At 45.7% G+C, this 20,852-nt stretch overlaps 1 protein-coding gene across 3 annotated transcripts in view; it reads left to right on the forward strand.

The window, feature by feature from the left end:
* Positions 1 to 20,852, forward strand: part of ZNF423 (zinc finger protein 423) — a 333,305-nt gene that overhangs the window by 181,835 nt on the left and 130,618 nt on the right. For all 3 annotated transcript variants that reach the window (XM_082232860.1, XM_082232859.1, XM_082232861.1), the window contains exon 4: positions 14,810 to 18,033. In XM_082232860.1, the coding sequence (XP_082088986.1) occupies positions 14,810 to 18,033 (3,224 nt within the window). The remainder of the gene's footprint in view (positions 1 to 14,809; positions 18,034 to 20,852) is intronic.

The raw sequence follows: 20,852 nt of genomic DNA on the forward strand, positions 1-20,852 counted from the left end.
ACATTTGTTCGCAGATTCAAAAGATCTTTGTTTCATTTGTTTGATTTTCCATTCCACTTCTTGGTTAATCAATTTCGCATATTGTGACTGGTGAAATTTGATTTCTCTTAAAGTCTCTTTTGATTTTGGATTCACTCTTAATTTTTTCTCTCCATCACTTATCTTCTCCAATATCTTGTCTTTTTTACTATTCCAAAGTTTTTTCTTGATTGTATTCTGTTGTATCAGAAACCCTCTCATAACAGCTTTGCTTGCGTCCCAGATAGTTCTTTTTTCCACCGAGGTATTCAAGTTAATTTCAAAATAATCCTTTAAAGTTTTTTGGGCCTTCTTTACGATCTCTTGATCTCTTAACAGGTTGTCATTCATTTTCCATCTGAAGGAGTCGGCAGTAGTAAATCTCATCTCCATTTTCAAAGCGTTATGGTCGGAGCAAGTCTTTGGGCAGATTTCTATTTTTGTAGTCTTAGGTGCCAGCCCTCTAGTTGCCCAGATTTGGTCGATTCTTGTCCATGACAGGTGGGCCTCAGAAAAGAAAGTTCCTTCTTTACCTAGGGGGTTTCTCGTCCTCCATAAATCAATTAGGTCCATATTGTCAGTTAGTTCAAAGAAAGTTTTTGGTAGTCTTCCATCTTTAGTCAGATTCTGATTCTGTGACTTATCCATCAAAGTAGAGACGACCCCATTCATATCTCCCATCATAATGATGTTGGAATAGTCCAGATAGTCCAGTAGTGTCTCATGCAGCTTCTTATAAAATTCTGATTTCCCCTCATTTGGTGCATAGATTCCTAATATCAAAACTTTTTCTCCTTGGGTCGAAATTTCAATAGCCAGGATTCTTCCTTGTTCATCTTTAAACAAAAATTTTGGTGATAGATTCTCTTTGGCGTAAATCACCACGCCTCTCTTCTTGACTCTATCTGATGAAATAAATTCTTGGCCTAATCTTTTATTTGTTTTTTTTTTTATAAAATTTTTATTGGTTTTACAAGAGTTTTTATAACAAACAAACATAAAAGAAAAACAGACAAACAAACAAATATAATTTCAAAATGTCCTTTCATAAACTTCTTTCCTCGGACTTCCCCATACCTCCCCTTTCTGCATCCTCATGTCCAAGTTTTATAGCAACATATAAATGTTTTTTCCCATCCTAATTCATCATAGTCCTTTCTTAATCTAATCTTATATTACTGCAACCCTTTCTCTCTGTAGAATCTCGACATTCTAAGCTTCATCAAGTTTATAATAGTTCTTAAGATAAATCTTAAATTTCTTCCAGTCTTCTTCCGCAGTCTCCTTTCCCTGGTCACGAATTCTGCTCGTCATTTCCGCCAATGTCATATAGTCAATCACTTTCATCTGCCATTCTTCCAAGGTGGGTAAATCTTGTGTCTTCCAATACTTTGCGATCAGTATTCTTGCTGCTGTTGTTGCATACATGAAAAAAGTTCTATCCTTTTTTGGCACCAGTTGGCCGACAATGCCCAAGAGAAAGGCCTCTGGTTTCTTAAGGAAGGTATATTTAAATACCTTTTTCATTTCATTATATATCATCTCCCAGAAAACCTTAATCTTCGGGCATGTCCACCAAAGATGATAAAAAGTACCCTCAGTTTCCTTACATTTCCAACATTTGTTATCAGGCAAATGGTAAATTCTAATCTTTTATTTGTTAACACCTTCCTGTGTGACCTGGTCACATGGGTTTCTTGCAAGCAAATTATATCCAAATTCTCTTTCTTTAGGATATGGAAGATCCTTTTGCGTTTTTCTGGGGAATTCGCGCCATTAATGTTCCAACTATACAGCTGCAGAGACATCCTGTGTCAATCTGTTGTTACTCTTGTTGGGTGTCTTCTTTTTTGTCCAAATCCGAGGGTGGTAACTCTTTTCCTGACTCTGGTGGTGGCCAAATAGCTGCCGCTCCTTTCTGCAAGTCTTCTCCGTGGTCGTGTAGGAACTTCTGGCTATCCTCTTTCGTTTTGATTTTTATCTTCTTTCCTTTGTATTTGAATGAGAGGCCTTGTGGGAACTCCCACCTGTAAGGTATTCCGTTACCTCTCAAAAGTCCAGCTAGGTCAGTGTAGTTAGATCTTAGATCCAGCAATTGTTTAGGAATATCCTTGTAGATTTGTGCTCTTCTGTCCTGGATCACAAGTGCTTTATTAAAATGTAGGTCGAGTATCTTGTCTCTCTCCTGCTTAGTCCTTAAAATAATCAAACAGTCTCTAGGTCTGTCCTTCCCGGCAACCCTTCCCAATCTGAATGCAGTTGTTATTTTGAAGTCTGTATCTTCGTTTATACCCCAGAATTTAGAAAATTCTGCTGTTAAAAAGCCAATCAAGTCCTCTTTCTCAATCTCTGGGATAGAGCGTAATCTCAAATTATTTTCCCTGTTTCGCAGTTCCACCAAAGACAGATAGGCCTGCTGGTCAGTAATATGTTTATGGAGCGGCCTTACCTCTCCTTTCAATTCCTCCACTTCTTTAGTTACTGCTTCTACTTTTTCATTCGCAGCCTCGGCCAATTTTCGATTTTCGGATACCACGTCCTTTAGGTTTCCAATGTCTTGTGAATGCTTAGCCACCTGTTCAGAAAGTTTGGTAATTGAGGATGTGGCTAAGTCAATTTTTGCAGTTTGGTCATCCACTTTTTTGTTCAAAATTGCAAATTGTTGTAGCATTTCCTCTAGGAGAATGTTGGATCCCCCAGCTGCCATATCTTCACTTGTTGATTGTTCTGATTCTTCAGCTGGGGTTGTTGGTAATGGTACAGCCTGTAGTACCGCAGGGACTGAAGATCTGCGGGCCTGGGAAACCAAAGTTGTTTGTGCCAATTTGCCTTTCCCTGCTTTCGACGCAGCTCTTGTTTTTGGTTTACCACTCATTCCACACTCATTCCACACCTGTCTTTGGATTCAAGGTCAAGCTGTCAAAAGTTCCATGGGAAAGACAGACCTCAGAGTGAGTAACCAGACCACAGAGAGACAAAACAAAGTCAGTTCTCAGGAAATTGTAAATCCCAAACTCCACTAGGGGGAGTGTTGTTCAGTTCATGAAAGAAGAAACAAAGTTTCAGTCGCCATTAAAGTTCCTACAGTTAGTTAAATTAATCAGTGTCTTTAGAGAAGATCTTTTCCCTCTGGCAGAGCCCTCTCAATTTTGCCACAATAGTTTCTTAAAAGGTGCAAAATACAGTTACTTAATTGTATCCACCGGTAATGCCTCTACGTATCTGTTTCAGCTTTGTAAGTGTATCCGCAACACAACTTTTTGCCCGCTGCAAGTCCGGGACTAGGGATTTTCAAATCTTTAAAGTTTTTAAAAGTTTTAGCGGAGAAGAAACCCCAAGCAAAATAGACACGATCACAGAAAAATAAAGATAACTTGCCTTTCCCTTCAATTTCCAAACTTCTCCAGACGTATGCTGTCTCTCATTTAAAAACCCTTTTGTACTGCTTCCAGCTTGTCAGTTCCTTTGCCTTTGATCATTAAGCACCTCCGGGAGACGGACTTCCTTTTTCTCGTCTCCCGCTTTCAGCCGAATTCACAATTTGTGATCCAATCTCAAATAAATCCTACTCACGAGTAGTTGATTTGTAATCCAATGTGAAGGAAGAAAGGTCGGCGCTCATCGGTAACAGCCGCGCGGCTTCACTCCCGCAGAAAGAGCGATGAATCCACAGCACCGCTTCCCCTCCGCGCTTCCGGAGCCCCTTACAGGGTCCCTTCTTCGTTTTGGGGGTCGCTCTCGGTGCCCGCCGGATCCCACGGCCACGAGCTCACTCTGCTCGTGGTTTAACTTAATGGGTCGTCGCTTCGCCGTAGCGAACAACCCTTTCCTGCGGAGCCCCTCTTTGCTGCGCAAAGAGGACCGCCATTACTCGTTTCGCGCCGCCTCCGGAAGTCCTGGCAGCATCCAACTATCTTGTTCCATCAGCACAAGGATCTCTGCTTTTGAAATACAACATATTCCCCTCTCCCATGTGCCCCCTAAATCTGTTCTGGGGGTTTCCTCTGGGGAGGGCATGGGGCAAGCACAAGGGAGGAGAAGGGAAATTCCATTGTGTAAGCATTGCATTGACAGAATGAATTAATTGGCTACTGCCCATGGAAGTGGTTAGCAAGATGGGTACACTTGCAACATCTGTGTATCCTGTATAATTGTTCTAGTGGTACTTTGCATTCCACCCCCTGTAAGTATGCGGCAGATACATGCATCTTTGATGGCGTGTTATGTGATAGGAGGTCAAGAAGGTGATAGTGATTTATCAGGGAGTTTTTGTATGCCATTGTCAACTTCAGCTCCCATCTGAAACATGAAGATCATAATGTGGGAATGGATAGAATCATAGTTCAGTGGTGGAACACCTGCTTTGCAGGCACAAGACCCAAGTTCAGTCCCTGGCATTTCCACCTAGAAAAGGATCAGGTGATGGGAAATAATTCCACCTGGAGAAACACTGCAAGTCAACAGCAGACAGTAGTGGACTAGATCAGTAGACAGTCTAACTGGCCTTATGGCAGATACCTATGTTCCAAAGCAGGGTAGTTACATGCACTGCAAGCTTAGGAAGGAGGGAGACAATAATGTCAGTTTTACTAATTAATATGTGGGGATATTTCTAGAGGGCAGCATCACAGAGAATGTTGTTAATCACTATCTTGTCCACTTTCCAATCTGCAGTGCTGGGGTTTTGAAGTGTGGATTGCATTTATGTTACTTTACAGTGCTATCAGTAAGACACTTATCTTCCCTTTCCCTCCAAAATCCTGCAGTAGAGAGAATATAACACACATGGACTGTATAGAAGGGCTGTTGTGAGTAACTCTCAACTTCAATCCCTCTGTTGCACACAATATGGATATGGAATGTCCACCTAGTCCCAATCTATCTCTCTTCTACTAGAGCAGGATTCATTTTCAAAGATTCCACATTTTCCTATTTACACAAGACCTGAGTTTCAAAGAGCATGAACTTCTGTTTTTGCTTGTACTTGGCGATGTTGGAAGTGGAACCTTGCTGCCAAATTGCTGCAGTGATAAAATCCTGGATTTCTACATTGTTTCCTATGAGTAGCTGTCATTTTTTCCACTCTTAATAAGATATAGCTGCGGTGTCAAAAGGAACCAGGAAATCTGGTCTGCAGACGAAGGATCTGTCAGTCTGGCCCTTTCCTGTGTGTGTGGTGTCATGTGTTTAAAGCCTCTTAATAGTCCACAGGAGAGGATGAGTAATATAGTGAAATAAATTACTAAAGGTATGACTTTGGAACATAAGGAGTTCCCTTACACTAGGTCAGGCTATTTGGTCTATCTAGCCCAGTGTTGTCTGTACTGATTTGCAGAAGCTCTACATAGTCTTAAGGCCTGTCACTGGATCTTCCTCCTACTGGATCTGCCTGGTACCAACATTGTCATCATTTTGACACTAGACAAAGACATTTGGGCAGATATTATCTCTCCCCACTTGAATCAACCCAGATACCATGTTCATCATCTGAGGCTCTTCTTTGTGTGGTCTCTCCAAGGGAAGTACAGAGGATGGTGACATTAGTTTAGACATTTTCAGTGGGACCTCCCCAACTGTGGAATGTTCTCTCCAGGGAAGCACTCCTGGCGCCATCACTATTGCGTTTTTAGGCACCAAGCAAAAACTTTCTGATTTACCCAGGCTTACGGTTTTTAACTGGGAGGGTAGTTAGTTACGTCATTTACTTCTGTTGTTGTTTTATGTTTACTGTCGAAGTTGTTTTGAGAGGCCTGAGTGCAGAAAGTGTAAATAATAAAAATAAGAATGCAACACTGTTAGATCTTTTTTAGTAATTTTATTACTGTGTGTTTTATTTGCTTGTAAACTACTTCGAGAGTTTTTAGTAGGAAGTGATATACAGATTTAAGAAACATAACCTAAACTTGTCTCCTGGAGATGCCAGGGATTGAATTTGCGACCTTCTGCATGCAAATGTAGAGGAATGCCATGATGTCTGAAATTGATGCAAGAGGACTGCCCTTAGATCTTTCGATGAAGGGAGGTATATAAATCAAATAAATCAAAGGTGCATCCAGGTCAGCATTCTCTTCCACATAGAGGGACAACCGTATGCCCCCAGGAAGCACAGCAATAATTCTCCCCTTGTTGTGGCTCCCCAGGAACTGGCATTCTCATAGGCACATTGCCTCTGAATCTGGGTGTGTGTGTGTCACATGCAGAGCCACTCGGAGGCACTGCCAGACTCCCAGTGCCCCCCCCCCAATATTGATATCTGAAGCCTATTAAAGACATAGTCTCTTAATCAAGATGTTTCTAGTCCCAGACCACTGAGTAATCACAATACAGTGGTACCTCGGGTTACAGACGCTTCAGGTTACAGATGCTGCAGGTTACAGACTCCACTAACCCAGACGTAGTACCTCGGGTTTAGAACTTTGCTTCAGGATGAGAACAGAAATCGTGCGGCAGTGGCACAGTGGCAGCGGGAGGCCCCGTTAGCTAAAGTGGTGCCTCAGGTTAAGAACAGTTTCAGGTGAAGAACAGACCTCCAAAACGAATTAAGTTCTTAACCCGAGGTACCACTGTGAATCTAAAGTTGGAAGGGGAACCATGAATAGACAATGCAAATTTATTTAAAACAGTAAACAGAAAACACATCAGCGTTACACTTAATTTAAAACATGGAAACTTAAACATTTGGCTTCTGCAAAAGTGATTTGCATTAATTCACACGGCAGGGTGGTGTCGTCAGACACCTTATGTGGTGTGAAGGTTTACCCAGCAGTGCATTTGATTTTAATCAAAGAGTCCTTGTGACACAATCCAAAGTTGGGTTGAACCATTGGTAACATTGCCTTTCCTTGTTCCTCCCCAGTCTTGCAAATAATATCACATATGTTACGTTTCCATTCAGCTTGCGTATCTGCATATTTGAATTCAGTCAGCTGTGGGATATCGGTGGCTTGAAACATTCAAACTCTTGTCCAGTGTTATAGACGTTCTTCTGCCTGGTCATCTGTAAAACCATTAGAGCCATTAAAATACCTTTACTGTCAAGTGATAACTAAACATCATTGAAGGGGAACTCCCTTTCCCTGTTGGCACCACAGCTCTAGGTAGAGAATCTGGTAAAGTTTGCACAGTCTTCAGCCAAGTAGCTTGATAATCAAAGAAAGAATTGGATCCACTGAAAATGGTGGTTGCACAAAGGTCCTAAGTAAGGTAAGGGCTACAATTCTCTAAATCTGGCTGAAGCCTGCATTGCTTTGGAAAATTACACTGTTGCCCACTCTCCTGGGTGGTGGTGGTAAGTGGATTAATTAACTAAGTATTTATAACCCTCACTCTCCATTGAATATTTCAGTTGAGAGTAGGGAACAATGAAATAAAAACATATAAAAGGAAATAGAAAATTACAATATGCAAAAATTACAAAACAAGCCCTTAAATAACATAAACGAACAGCTCCATCATTAAGCAAGCAAAGCTGAACTGTGGCAAAGACAGCAATTAGATTTTCCCAATTTACCCAATATTGGGGTAGCGAAAACAGAACATCTAACTGACTCAAACAACCAAAGAGTCTTAGCAACCGTTCATGTCTGTCTTTATTATGTTAGGAAAGCAGACCATGTCATATTCGGTGCATGGTCCTCATTGGTTCCTGCGCAGGTTTTTGTTCAGAGTCAACGTTAATCTGAAAGATAAATGTTGCACATATGTAACTTATATGACAATTTGGGCCAAATTGCTCTTATTAGATAAAGAAATGCATTTATGGGATTCATCCCTTCTGGAATTAGTTCCTCAGTGATGAAGATGAATGCAGGCAGGCATGTAAAATGCACTGAGCATTAAGTTGCTAAATGACTGCTCTGTTTAGTGATTGATTATCGAGTTCCTTCGTGGAAGCTCCGTGACCTGCGCATCTATCCTCAAGAAGGTTTGCGTTCACAAACCTGCTTAGTGTTCTTCACCCACCCTCCTAATTAAACCTTTATTGAATTTCCTTCCCCTTTTTCATACTTGCTGATGCTAGCCTGTGGTTGATGACAATGGCCTTCCACCAATCACATGGTTCCTCTGTTTTCAAATAGTCCCACTCTGCAGGATTAGCCACTTTTAATGACTTTAATCTCCTTTTGGAGAAGCGATTTCCACCCGCACCCCCTTATTCTGCTTCATTCCTTTGATTGCATTAATGTGGAATCATTATTCCATTGGAAAAGAAACCTCATCTGAATTTAACAGTATCACTCTTACTGGTGCATGGTGTGGGGAAAGTGGATAGAGATATTTTTTCTCTCCCTATACCAGAATTGGGAGCTACCCAATGAATCTGAATGTTGGAAGATTCAGGCCAGACAAAGGGAAGTACTTCTTCACACAGTGCAGTGTTAAACTGTGGAACTCATTCCCACAATATGTTGTGATGGCCACCAACAAACTTGGGTGACTTTAAAAGAGGATCAGACGACCGGACAAATTAATGGAGGATAAGGTTATCACTGGATATGTTCTACCTTGGTACCAGTTACCAGGATTCATAAGTGCAGGATTCATTGTTGCACTTTCTATAGGCATCTGGTTGGCACTGTGAGAACAGGTTGGTGAAGAACAAGATGGGCTTTTGTTCTGATCCAGCAAGGCTTTTCTCATGTCCCTCCTTGCAATATACTAGGCCAGCTACAATACTCTTCAATACATATCTCACTCCTAATTCAAAGTGCTGTTGTTGACCTTTTAAAGCCATGGCTGAGAATCTGTGACTAAAGGGTTGCATGTGGCCTTCTGGACTGTGGGCCGACTCACATTTGTCTGGACCTTTCCATTGGAAATCTGGCCCTACCCACCCACCCTAGTGTGCGACTCCAAAGGGAGTTTTTCTGTTGGCAGAAAAATGGTGTTTGTTTGTTTGTTTAGTCGTGTCCAACTCTTCGTGACCCCATGGACCAGAGCACGCCAGGCACTCCTGTCTTCCACTGCCTCCCGCAGTTTGGTCAGACAAATGGTACAAATGGTTTGGTCAGAAATGGACAAATGGTTTGGACAGAAAAATGGTACCCTACCCCTATTTTAAAGCCCTCCATGGCTGAGGACCAAGGGCTGCTTGTTTCCATGTGTGCTTATCTGTCAGCTACCAGGAACAGGGGCGCCTTGATCACGGTACACTAATTCTCTTTCTAGACAGGCTCACCTGGTGCATTGCGGTGTTTGGGTGTTAGGCAAAGACCTCTTTATTTCCCTAAGCTTATTAGTTGTTTGAATGCTGTTTTCAAAATGTCTTTTGCTTTTTGTGTTTACTGCTTTGTTCAATATTTTGTACTCTTCACTGTATCTTGTATTTTTAAAAATGTAAACCTCCCTGGCTATTTTATTTGAAGGAGGGTATAGAAATACAGTCATACCTCGGGTTGAAGTAGCTTCGGGATAAGTATTTTCGGGTTGCACACTGCGGGAACCTGGAAGTAACGGAGCGCGTTACTTCCGGGTTTTGCTGCTCACGCATGCGCAGACGGTCAAAATGACGTCACACGCATGCATGGAAGCGGCGAATCGTGACCCGCAGACGTGGGTTGTGTTTGCTTCTGGATGCGAACGGGGCTCTGGAACGGATCCCGTTCGCATCCAGAGGTACCACTGTACCTGTTATAGGTACTCCTATCAGCCCCTTCCATTATCAATATTAATTATCAATATTAATTAATAATTAATAGTAATACCACACCCATATAAAAACATAATCAAACATTAAAAACTTCCCGATAGAACATGGCCAGTAGTCAGGGATAGTGGCTGTTAAATTCTGGAAGTCAACAGGCTGTTGTAGATCACTGATATTCAACTGGTTGGTTGGAGACTCTTAAGTGACATAAAGCAGATTGTACACTGCCATTTTTGTTACTTTCCTTGTTTAAGATGTTCTTTAAGGATACAGCAGGAGGAGAAGGAAATTACCGTCTTTTTCACTCTATAAGGCACACTTCTTGCCTCCTAAAAAGTAAGGGGAAATGTGTGTGCGTCTTATGGAGCGAATGCAGGCTGTGCAGCTATTTCAGAAGCCAGAACAGCAAGCGGGATCGCTGCGCAGTGATCCTTCTTGCGGTTCTAGCTTCTGGGATTCAGAATATATTTTTTCTTGTTTTCTTCCTCCAAAAACTAGGTGCGTCTTGTGGTCTGGTGCGTTTTATAGAGTGGAAAATACAGTAATAGTGGGTTCTGTAGTTGAAGGTTGGTGTTAAAGGTGGGACCAAGTCTGAAAGCATTGCAAACAGCTGGTCTCGACTGGAAACATGGTGCAGATGGAATTCAAGGGGACGATCTTGCCACCAGATTTTTATACTGGACTCTTATTCATTTAAAGACTGGATTGGAGGCCAATCTATTCCTGAGTAATTCCTAAAAGAACACAACCATGTCAGAAGATTCTGTTGCTTTGCTAGCCACCTGCTTTGGCTCTGAGCCACGGTGACTGAACCCCAACTCTCCCAAGATTTCGTTTCCTCAGTGGCCAGCTCCTTGCAGGTCGCAGTCCTTGGCACACTTTCCTGGGAGTGAACCCCATAGGACTTATTTCTGAGTAAACGTGCATAAAATTGCTCTGGCAGACTCATGGCTGCTTTAAAGCAATCGCTGTGTTTTAAGAGCAAGGCATTTTAAAGTGTTTTGCAAATGTACAGCCTTAAGTTCTTACCGTTCTTGTATTTTTAAGCGATGGCTCGATGGACTCCTGTTGTTCTAATAATATTACGGTGGTGTAATATTTTAAAAATACGGAAACACATTGGGAGCCAATTCGCCATTTGTTGCCCTAGTTTAAAAGCCCCCTTGTGCCTCCCTGGTCCCCCCTCCCCCCGTTTGCCTGCATCCCCCTTGAGGAGCCCAGCTGGCATGAGCTGGGAATTAGTGTGTGCAGCGGTTTGCTGGTCCTTCCCTGCTGAATGTAATCCAGGGAGCAAGCAGCCAGCTGAATCCTTCCAGTCAGAAGAGCCCATTAATTCAAGTCCTGGGGGGGGGGGGAGAGAGGCAGCCTCCCCCTTTCTTGCTTGGTGAGAAAGGCCCCCTGTGATTGTAGCTGGCGTGAGAGTGAGACAGAGGCTGTCCAGGGCAAGGCTTAAAGCTTGCTCATTATGGGGAGTGCCGTTGATTTACAATCTGCAGAGTTAGGTTTAATTTCTCATCTGCACAAGGTATGATCGTAGGCTGAGGGTGGGGGTGGAGGTAGGTAATGAATTTCAAAAGTAAAAATTTAATTTTTTTTTCTTCTATTGAACACTTACCAGATCTTTCTATGGCCTGTGCGCAAGAGAGCGCACCTTATTCTTAATTTGCTTCATAAAAAAACAAAAACCCCAAGCCAAGCCATGTTATACAGCTTTTTGATGGAGCTATGCCAAAAGCAGTTTACAATAGGTATTGGCGGTAAAAAGGAATCAAGTGAAAAGGAGGTAAGGCAGACTAAAATGCAACAATATTTTTTTTTTTTTTGTAATAAAGTTGGAAAAAGATTAGATTAATGTTAAGAGCAACCCCAAGGTTTAGGTAATAGCGCTAGGCCTTAATCTACAGCAAAGACCACAGATGCCAGACAAGGGCAGTAGTTGACGGGCCTCCCTGTCATACCAAATGTGATTAGATTAATAAGAAATCCAGAGTAAACATATTTTAGTAAATATCTGAGGGGGTTGCACAGAACAGAAAGGGTCCTCAGATAATTAAGCATACGAGCTGTCTGAGATATACCGTATTTTTCGCACCATAGGACGCACCGGACAATAGGACGCACTTTGTTTTAGTGGGGGGAGAACAAGAAAAAAAAAATCTCCCCCTCTCTGCCCAGCGCCCCTTCAGTGAAGCGGCAGGAGGCGCTGCACAGAGAGGGGGAGAACTTTCCCCCTCTTGTTTTCCCGCTCTAAAACAAGGTGCCGTTTAAGGTGCGTTCAGACGGCTACCTTGGAAGCCTGGAGAGCGAGAGGGGTCGGTGTGCACTGACCCCTCTTGCTCTCCAGGCTTCAGGTTCCTTTCGACCTGCTCTTTGGGGCTGGCGGGGGGAAGCCCACCACCAGCCCCAAAGAGCAGGTCAGGGAGCAGCGGAAAGGCGCAGCGGAGAGGCTCCTGCCATAGCCGCGCGTCACCTTTCCAGCCGGGAGAGGGTCGCGGGGCTATGGCTTCTTTAGCCCCACGCGCACTCTCCCGGCTGGGGAGGTGACGCGTGGCTATAGAGGCTCCTGCCATAGCCGCGTGTCACCTCTCCAGCTGGGAGAGGGTCGCGGGGGCTGCTTTAGCCCCGCGAGTGCTCCTGCCAAAGCCGCGCGTCACCTCTCCAGCTGGGAGAGGGTCGCGGGGTGCTTCTTTAGCCCCCTGCGCGCTCTCCCGGCTGGAGAGGTGATGCGGGGCTGTAGAGGCTCCTGCCATAGCCGCGCGTCACCTCTCCAGCCGGGAGAGGGTCATGGGGGGCTGCTTTAGCCCCGCGCTCTCCCGGCTGGAGAGGTGACATGGGGCTGTAGAGGTTCCTGCCATAGCCGCGCGTCACCTCTCCAGCCGGGAGAGGGTCGCAGGGCTATGGCGTCTTCGCTCCATAGGACGCACACACATTTCCCCTTCATTTTTGAAGGGGAAAAAGTGCGTCCTATAGAGCGAAAAATACGGTATTCATATGAAATATATGTTACCAGCCTTGCATTTCAACAGTAGCCTGGTGGACGTTGGTGATAAGGGATTTTGTGTATGGGCATTGAATCACATGTGGGTGCTTTGATCCTCTTCTGCACTCACGGTAGGTACTCTACAGGCTGCAGAGGAAAGAGGGAACCCTCTATCCCTCGTTTCCCAGCCCTCTGCAGGTGCATTTATTCATTTATTTATTTAACTGGCTAGTAACATTTATGAGAGAAACGCATGGGGGACCCTGAAGTTGCCCATCCACAGCACCTGGATAACAGACTGAGTAGTCAGACAAGTCACCTGGTTTCAGTCTTCCTTGCTAAGGGGAGCTTTACTGTAGTTATTTTAAAACTACTAAGATGATTTCTAAATTTGCACCTGTGCACACACATTATTAGCACACACAAACCTTTTTATTGTACTGGGATTTTTGGTGAGGCCCAAGTAGCCATGTTTGAGGGCACAACCTTTTTTAAAATAATAATAATTCATCATTTAAAATGTTGCATTTTATGACCCACTCTGAAAGGGATGTCCTTAGTGGCCTCCCATCCCAGGGCTGACCAGGTCGAAACCTGCTTAGCTTCAGCAGTTCTGTGGCACTAGGTCCTTCCAGACTCTTCCTTGGACCCATGTGCAGAGGACTTTGGTGCACTCTTTGCATGGTAGAGGAGGGGGGCAACCTACTTGTTGAGGTAAGGGAGCTACTGTCGGAGCAGAGTTCTGTTCAGCTCTCCAAAAAAGTTATGGACTAAGAACCAAGCAAAGTATACCAAGTGGCTGGAAAAGTTCAGTAGCACTGGGGTCAACTACAAGTGGCTGAGTGTTAGCACTAAATTGGGGGGCCTGACAGTAGAAGCTCACAGAGAGGTGGGGAAGGACCAGCAGCTGTTACCGTTCGTGTTTGCATTTGCGGAAGACGTGAAAACGAAGAGGGATAAAAACAGCTGCAATGAATTTGTAGGGAAAAGCAGCTGTGTAAGAAAATCAATCCTTTATTCCTGGCGCTTTGAGTTGAACTGTGTGCGTGTGCAAGGGAAAAAAGATCTTTGCAAATCTGAAATTGGCAAAACCAATAGCTCAAGCCCCCCTCCCCCCCCACAATATGGTGGAGGTGCCCCCCTCCAAAGCCGTGGCACTGCCAGGCCCAGAGGCTCTGAGCTACGATGTGGAACTGCTTTCCCTTCCCTGCTGCCAACGAAGTATCTTCCGTCTTGCTGCAGAGTTGGCAGGCACACACATGGCATGAAATTGGCGCCGGAGCCAGGCTGACTCTGACTGCATGGAATCACCTTTAGAGTTGGGTGCACAGTGCAGAATGCTGCCCACGCTGCAGGACTAGCCCTGACGAGGGGGGGGGTGCCTTTTGTTTTTAACTGGTGGTTTAAAAGCCACCTGACACCTTACCTTTTCCAGCCTCTGACCATTGATTTCAGTTTTGTTTCAAGTGCAAGTGGGCTTTGGGGAAATCCATCTTGTTTATGTCACAATACTATTGAATGATTCTCTCTCTGTGTGTGTGTGTTTGAGAGAGGGAGATTCTCTGGTTGTAACTGCTCCCGTGTAGCCTTTCCCATTTTGAGGCAGGGCCGGAACGGATTTTTTTTTCCAGGCCGTATTATTTGAAAACCGTTCCGACAAGTATGTGTTGAAAAATGCTCACGTACAAGCACTTAACGCAGCAGCTCTTAGAAATGTTTGTATCGCTCTGAGGCATGTTGCGCTTTGTTTTCTTGACTCGCTGTTTATTGCTTGGCAATACAGTAGACAGGTGTTAAACCTGCTTGGGGGACTTGCGAGGGGGGTGGAAGAAGGAGAAATTGCTTAACATTAATAACGGATGCTCTGTATTTGGCATATTTGTTTATTTTACTTTAAAAAGAATAGATTTGTGCAGCAGACTTAATCTGCATTTTCTCTTTTGCTCCAACATCCTGTTAAGATTCAGGAGGCATTTGTGGCGTGCGCTGGTTCTTTCAGTTTTGTTTTTGTTCTGCAATTGAATCTTTCCCTCTTCTGCTTTCTTCCTCTCTCTTTTAAACGCTGTAGTAGCAGAAGGGCCATAGTGTTGTTGAACGGCTTTGTCCCTATTTTCACAGATGCACTGGGAATTGTTTTTAATCTCCTTTCTGCTTTCCCATTACAGATGGCGATGACGACCCACAACTCTCCTGGGTGGCTTCATCTCCCTCCAGCAAAGACGTTGCATCACCCACTCAGATGATAGGAGATGGGTGTGATCTCGGCATCGGGGAGGAGGAAGGGGGGACCGGCCTGCCGTATCCTTGTCAGTTTTGCGATAAGTCCTTCATTCGCCTGAGCTACCTTAAAAGGCACGAGCAGATCCACAGCGACAAGCTACCTTTCAAATGCACCTACTGCAGTCGGCTTTTCAAGCACAAGAGGAGCAGGGACCGGCACATCAAGCTGCACACGGGGGACAAGAAGTACCACTGCCACGAGTGCGAGGCGGCCTTCTCTCGCAGCGACCACCTCAAGATCCACTTGAAGACCCACAGCTCCAGCAAGCCCTTCAAGTGCACGGTCTGCAAGCGGGGCTTCTCCTCCACCAGCTCCCTGCAGAGCCACATGCAGGCCCACAAGAAGAACAAGGAGCACCTGGCCAAGAGCGAGAAGGACGGCAAGAAGGACGACTTCATGTGCGACTACTGCGAGGAGACCTTCAGCCAGACCGAGGAGCTGGAGAAGCACGTCATGACGCGCCACCCGCAGCTCTCCGAGAAGGCCGACCTGCAGTGCATCCATTGCCCTGAGGTGTTTGCCGACGAGAACTCCCTGCTATCCCACATCCACCAAGCCCACGCCAACAAGAAACACAAGTGCCCCATGTGCCCAGAGCAGTTCTCTTCGGTGGAGGAGGTCTATTGCCACTTGGATAGCCACCGGCAGCCTGATTCCAGCAACCACAGCATCAGCCCCGACCCTGTCTTGGGCAGCGTGGCCTCCATGAGCAGTGCCACGCCGGATTCCAGCGCTTCGGTGGAGCGGGGCTCCACTCCCGACTCGACTCTGAAACCCTTGAGAGGGCAAAAGAAGATGAGGTCCCTGGAGAGAGAAGAGGGACAGTCCTGGTCGAAAGTCTCCTACAGCTGCCCGTACTGCACCAAGCGCGATTTCAATAGCCTCGCCGTCTTGGAGATCCACCTGAAAACCATCCATGTGGACAAACCTCAGCAAAGCCACACGTGCCAGATTTGCCTTGAATCCATGCCCACGTTGTATAACCTGAACGAACATGTGAGGAAGGTGCATAAAAACCACGCATATCCCATGATGCAGTTCAGCAACATTTCGGCCTTCCACTGCAACTATTGTCCAGAGATGTTTGCGGACATCAACAGCCTGCAGGAACACATCCGTATTGCTCACTGCGGGCCGGGGGCCACAACTCAAGACGGCAACAACGCCTTCTTTTGCAACCAGTGCTCCATGGGCTTTCTGACCGAAGCCTCTCTGACTGAGCACATCCAGCAAACTCACTGCAACATAGGAAACTCCAAATTGGATTCCCCTGTTGTTCAGCCATCACAGTCTTTTATGGAGGTATATTCCTGCCCGTATTGCACAAACTCGCCCATTTTTGGCTCTATTCTCAAGCTAACGAAACACATCAAAGAAAACCATAAGAACATTCCACTGGCACACAACAAAAAGTCCAAAGGTGAGCAGAGTCCAGTTTCTTCTGATGTTGAAGTGTCTTCCCCCAAAAGGCAGCGGCTTTCTGCCAGCGTCAATTCAGTTTCGAACGGCGAGTACCCGTGTAACCAGTGCGAACTGAAGTTCTCCAGCTTTGAAAGCTTCCAGACTCATTTGAAGTTGCATTTGGAGTTGTTGTTAAGGAAGCAGTCGTGCCCTCAGTGCAAAGAAGACTTTGATTCCCAGGAATCTCTCCTGCAGCACCTCACTGTCCACTACATGACAACCTCAACTCATTATGTCTGCGAGAGCTGCGACAAGCAGTTTTCATCGGTGGACGATCTGCAGAAACATTTGCTGGACATGCATACTTTTGTGTTGTATCACTGCACCCTTTGCCAAGAGGTTTTTGACTCCAAGGTATCTATCCAAGTGCACCTGGCAGTGAAGCACAGCAATGAGAAAAAGATGTATCGGTGTACAGCCTGCAACTGGGATTTTCGGAAGGAGGTGGACCTCCAGATCCACGTGAAGCACAGTCACCTGGGCAACCCTGCAAAGTCTCACAAGTGCATCTTCTGTGGAGAGACGTTTAGCACCGAGGTGGAGCTGCAGTGCCACATCACGACCCACAGCAAAAAGTACAACTGCAAGTTCTGCAGCAAAGCCTTCCACGCCATCATCTTGCTTGAAAAACATTTGCGGGAGAAGCACTGTGTCTTTGATGCCAGCACTGAGAACGGAACAGCCAATGGCACCGTGCCGGCTAGCAAGAAGGCAGAATCTGCCGATATCCAGAACATGTTGATGAAAAATCCAGACACTTCAAACAGCCACGAAGCTAGCGAGGATGACGTGGATGCTTCGGAGCCCATGTACGGCTGCGATATCTGTGGGGCGGCTTATACGATGGAGGTGCTTTTGCAGAACCACCGTCTGAGGGACCATAACATCAGGCCAGGGGAGGACGACTGTTCCAGGAAGAAAGCAGAGTTCATCAAAGGGAGCCACAAGTGCAACATCTGCTCAAGGACCTTTTTCTCGGAGAACGGCCTCCGGGAGCACATGCAGACCCACCGAGGCCCAGCAAAGCATTACATGTGCCCCATTTGCGGGGAACGCTTCCCGTCCCTCCTGACCCTGACGGAGCACAAAGTAACTCACAGCAAGAGCTTGGATACAGGGACGTGCCGGATCTGCAAAATGCCCTTGCAGAGCGAAGAGGAGTTCATTGAGCACTGCCAGATGCACCCCGACCTCAGAAACTCCCTCACCGGATTCCGCTGTGTTGTCTGCATGCAGACGGTCACCTCAACTCTCGAGCTGAAAATCCACGGAACATTCCATATGCAAAAATTGGCAGGGAACTCTGCGGCGTCTTCTCCCAATGGCCAGGCCTTGCAGAAATTCTACAAGTGTGCTCTGTGCTTGAAGGACTTCAGGAACAAGCAAGACTTGGTGAAGCTGGATGTTAACGGTCTGCCGTATGGCCTGTGTGCTGGGTGCATGACCAGGAGCACCAATGGACAGTCCATGGGCATGACCCCGCCAGAAGTTAGCGAAAGACCTTGTGGTAGCCTGAGGTGCCCGGAGTGTAGTGTCAAATTTGAAAGTGCCGAAGACTTAGAAAGCCACCTTCAGTTGGACCACCGAGACCTGACGCCTGAGACCAGTGGCCAGAAGAAGGGTACCCAGACATCCCCTGTTCCCAGAGTAAGTACTGCCACAGGTTAGCTTTACTATACAGTGGTGCCCCGCAAGACGAATGCCTCGCAAGACGGAAAACCCGCTAGATGAAAGGGTTTTCCGTTTTTGAGCTGCTTTGCAAGACGAATTTCCCTATGGGCTTGCTTCACAAGACGAAAACGTCTTGCGAGTGTTCCGATTTTTTCTCGCTCCCCCCCCTTTTCTAAGCCACTAAGTCGCTAATAGCCTTTTAGCCGCTAAGCCTTTAATAGCCGCTAAACCGCTAATAGCGCTAATCTGCTAATCCGCTAATAGGGTTGCGTCGCAAGACGAAAAAACCGCTAGGCAAAGAGACTCGCGGAACGGATTATTTTCGTCTTGCGAGGCACCACCGTAATGAATAATAGTAAGAGGAATAGATACTGACTTCAGAAACTCGCATTGCACATAGGGCTCCAATGTGCACTTGAAGTTTCCATTCTCTTTAGTATTGAAAACTTCCTCTGTGAGTGTCTGGCTCTCCCTTGCTCAGGAGGGAATAAGGGAACCTCTGTTTATACACGAGTTCCATGTGAGTGTTGGAACTCAGCAAACATTTGCTCTACAATAATTAACTACAAAGTATAGGTGATTCCCCCCCCCAACTATAAAAAGAGTTATAGGGTTCTGCTGTCAAAGCTACCTCATTTAGCTACTGGTTCATTCACAGAGTGGCAAGCACAGTTGTGGTCATAGTTAGGTTAGCAGTGGCATTATATCCATAAAAGACTCATGGTAAGCATCCTTCCTTTGTAAAGCAATTTGAGATGGAGTTCCAACTGCCCTGAGCAGGTTAGAAAGGTAGATAAAAGAATAAATAAATAAATTTGAGTTCCAAATTAGTCATTTCACTTAAACTCTCATATAAAAATTGATTGGGCACTACTTGGATACTGCTTCATACAAGCCATTCTGTCTGCGTTCCAACACTGAAGAGTGGGAAAGTGTGCCTCACAGGTGAGCAAAAAGCAAAGTTTTGGCGGAGTGTGGAATGCACCTGCTCGTCTCTGCCCAAACTGCAGCGTGGATCATAGCAGCTAGAAATAGATTCCTAAAAGACCTCCTTGCACATGTCTGATTTAGAGCCTTGTGAAGCGACACCACTCTCAGAGGCCACTTCAGATGACAGAGAACCTGTGTGGTGCAATGGCTAGAGCATGGCTAGACTAAGACTCGGGAGACCAGGGTTCAAATCTCCATTTGGATATGAAGCTCACCAGGTGATCTTTGGACATTCATTCGCTCTCAGCCTGACCTGTCTCAGGGTTATTGTGAGGCTAAAATGGGAGAGGGACATACATTGTATGCTGCCTTGTTCTTCTTGGAGGAAAGGTGAGATAGAAATGCAATACGCATACATAATACAGATTCTAGGCCTTTTGCTACACTAGGCATGATCATGGCACACAAGGTGGCTTCCTAGAGCACTCCAGAGCATGCTAGTAGGCTTTGTGCAGCCAGCAGGCAGTGAAAACACCACCCAGTTGTTGTGCCTGATGTGGATAGCATTTTTGGAAGCGGCCACAACCTACCCCTCATAAGATTGGGAATCTATGACTAATATGCTTTCCTCCATTGGTACGTTCATAGGCCAGCTCATAGACATGCCAACTTGCACGGCTATATATGCCAGCAGTGGAAAATATATGCTGTGCATCTTTCCCTCTCCCTGCCCCCCATGCAGAAATTAATCCCCATGCCACTTTTTCTAACATTTGAAATGACTCAACAAGAAAAACTTGTTAACTTTTCTTCAGGCATTGGATTGGACAGGGGTTTTTGTTGGACACTGTTGAGCATGGGCCTTGCACAGAGGAATGTGGCAGCTCAATGCCAGAAGAAGGTGCTGTAGCTCAGTGGTAGAACACATGCTTTGCATGCAGAAGGTCCCAGTTTCAGTCCTTGCCATCCCCAAGTAGGGCTGGAAAAGATGGTTCGAAGGTCAATGTAGATATCAATGTGTTAGATGGACCAGTAGTTTGACTCCATATGAAGTTCACTTTCTATGCTTTTCTCCCATCTATTCAGCCATGCACTATAAAGGGAGACTGAAACGTTTCTGACCTTAGGCTGTGGAAGTAGGCTATTATGGAGGATTGATGGGGGAGGGCGAAAGCATCCACCACACATCTCTTTTTCTCTAGTGATTTCAGCAGCTGCAAAACATGCATCACAATGGTACCTCGTTGCCTGTTTCCTCACCTCTGTAAACAGAAGCTAGTGGAATTCAGCAGAGGTGAGGGAATGTGCACCATGATGATCATCGAATCATAGAAGGGACCCTGAGCCCAACCCCCTGCAGTGCAAGAATCTCAACATGTGGTGCCCCATTCAGTTTGAAACCATGCTGCACCCTGCTTAGCTTTGCAAATGAGCTAGCAGTTTTACTGCTGCACCACTAGGAGGGGATATGCCATGCAAAACCGTTTCAGGTGTGTGCCTCTCCTCTACCCCCCCTCCCAGCAAAGGTCTACTCAGTGCACCCTGTACCTTGGCACACCTTGGAACACCGGAAGACCTGGTGGTGGTGCAGCTGTTGGCACAGGCAGTTCTACTACAGTGGTTAGCAGAAAACCTATCCATTTTAACGCTCTAACAATGTAGCCTGCCCAAGTGCCACTTTGGGGCATTGTGGGAAGATCAGAAAGGTGGCTCCATGCTTTACCTGCTGGGTGAATCTGAGCCAAGGGGGGTCTCGCCTCAAGCACTGATGGGCCCTTCTGGCATGATGCTCAGCCATGCTGTGTGCTGCTGCCATGTTTGGCAGTAGGAGATGTTTCCAGGGGGGAGAAGAAGAGAGAACACAG

This window comes from Podarcis vaucheri (genome assembly GCF_965113315.1).
Source record: "Podarcis vaucheri genome assembly, chromosome: 7".
Lineage (NCBI taxonomy): Eukaryota > Metazoa > Chordata > Lepidosauria > Squamata > Lacertidae > Podarcis > Podarcis vaucheri.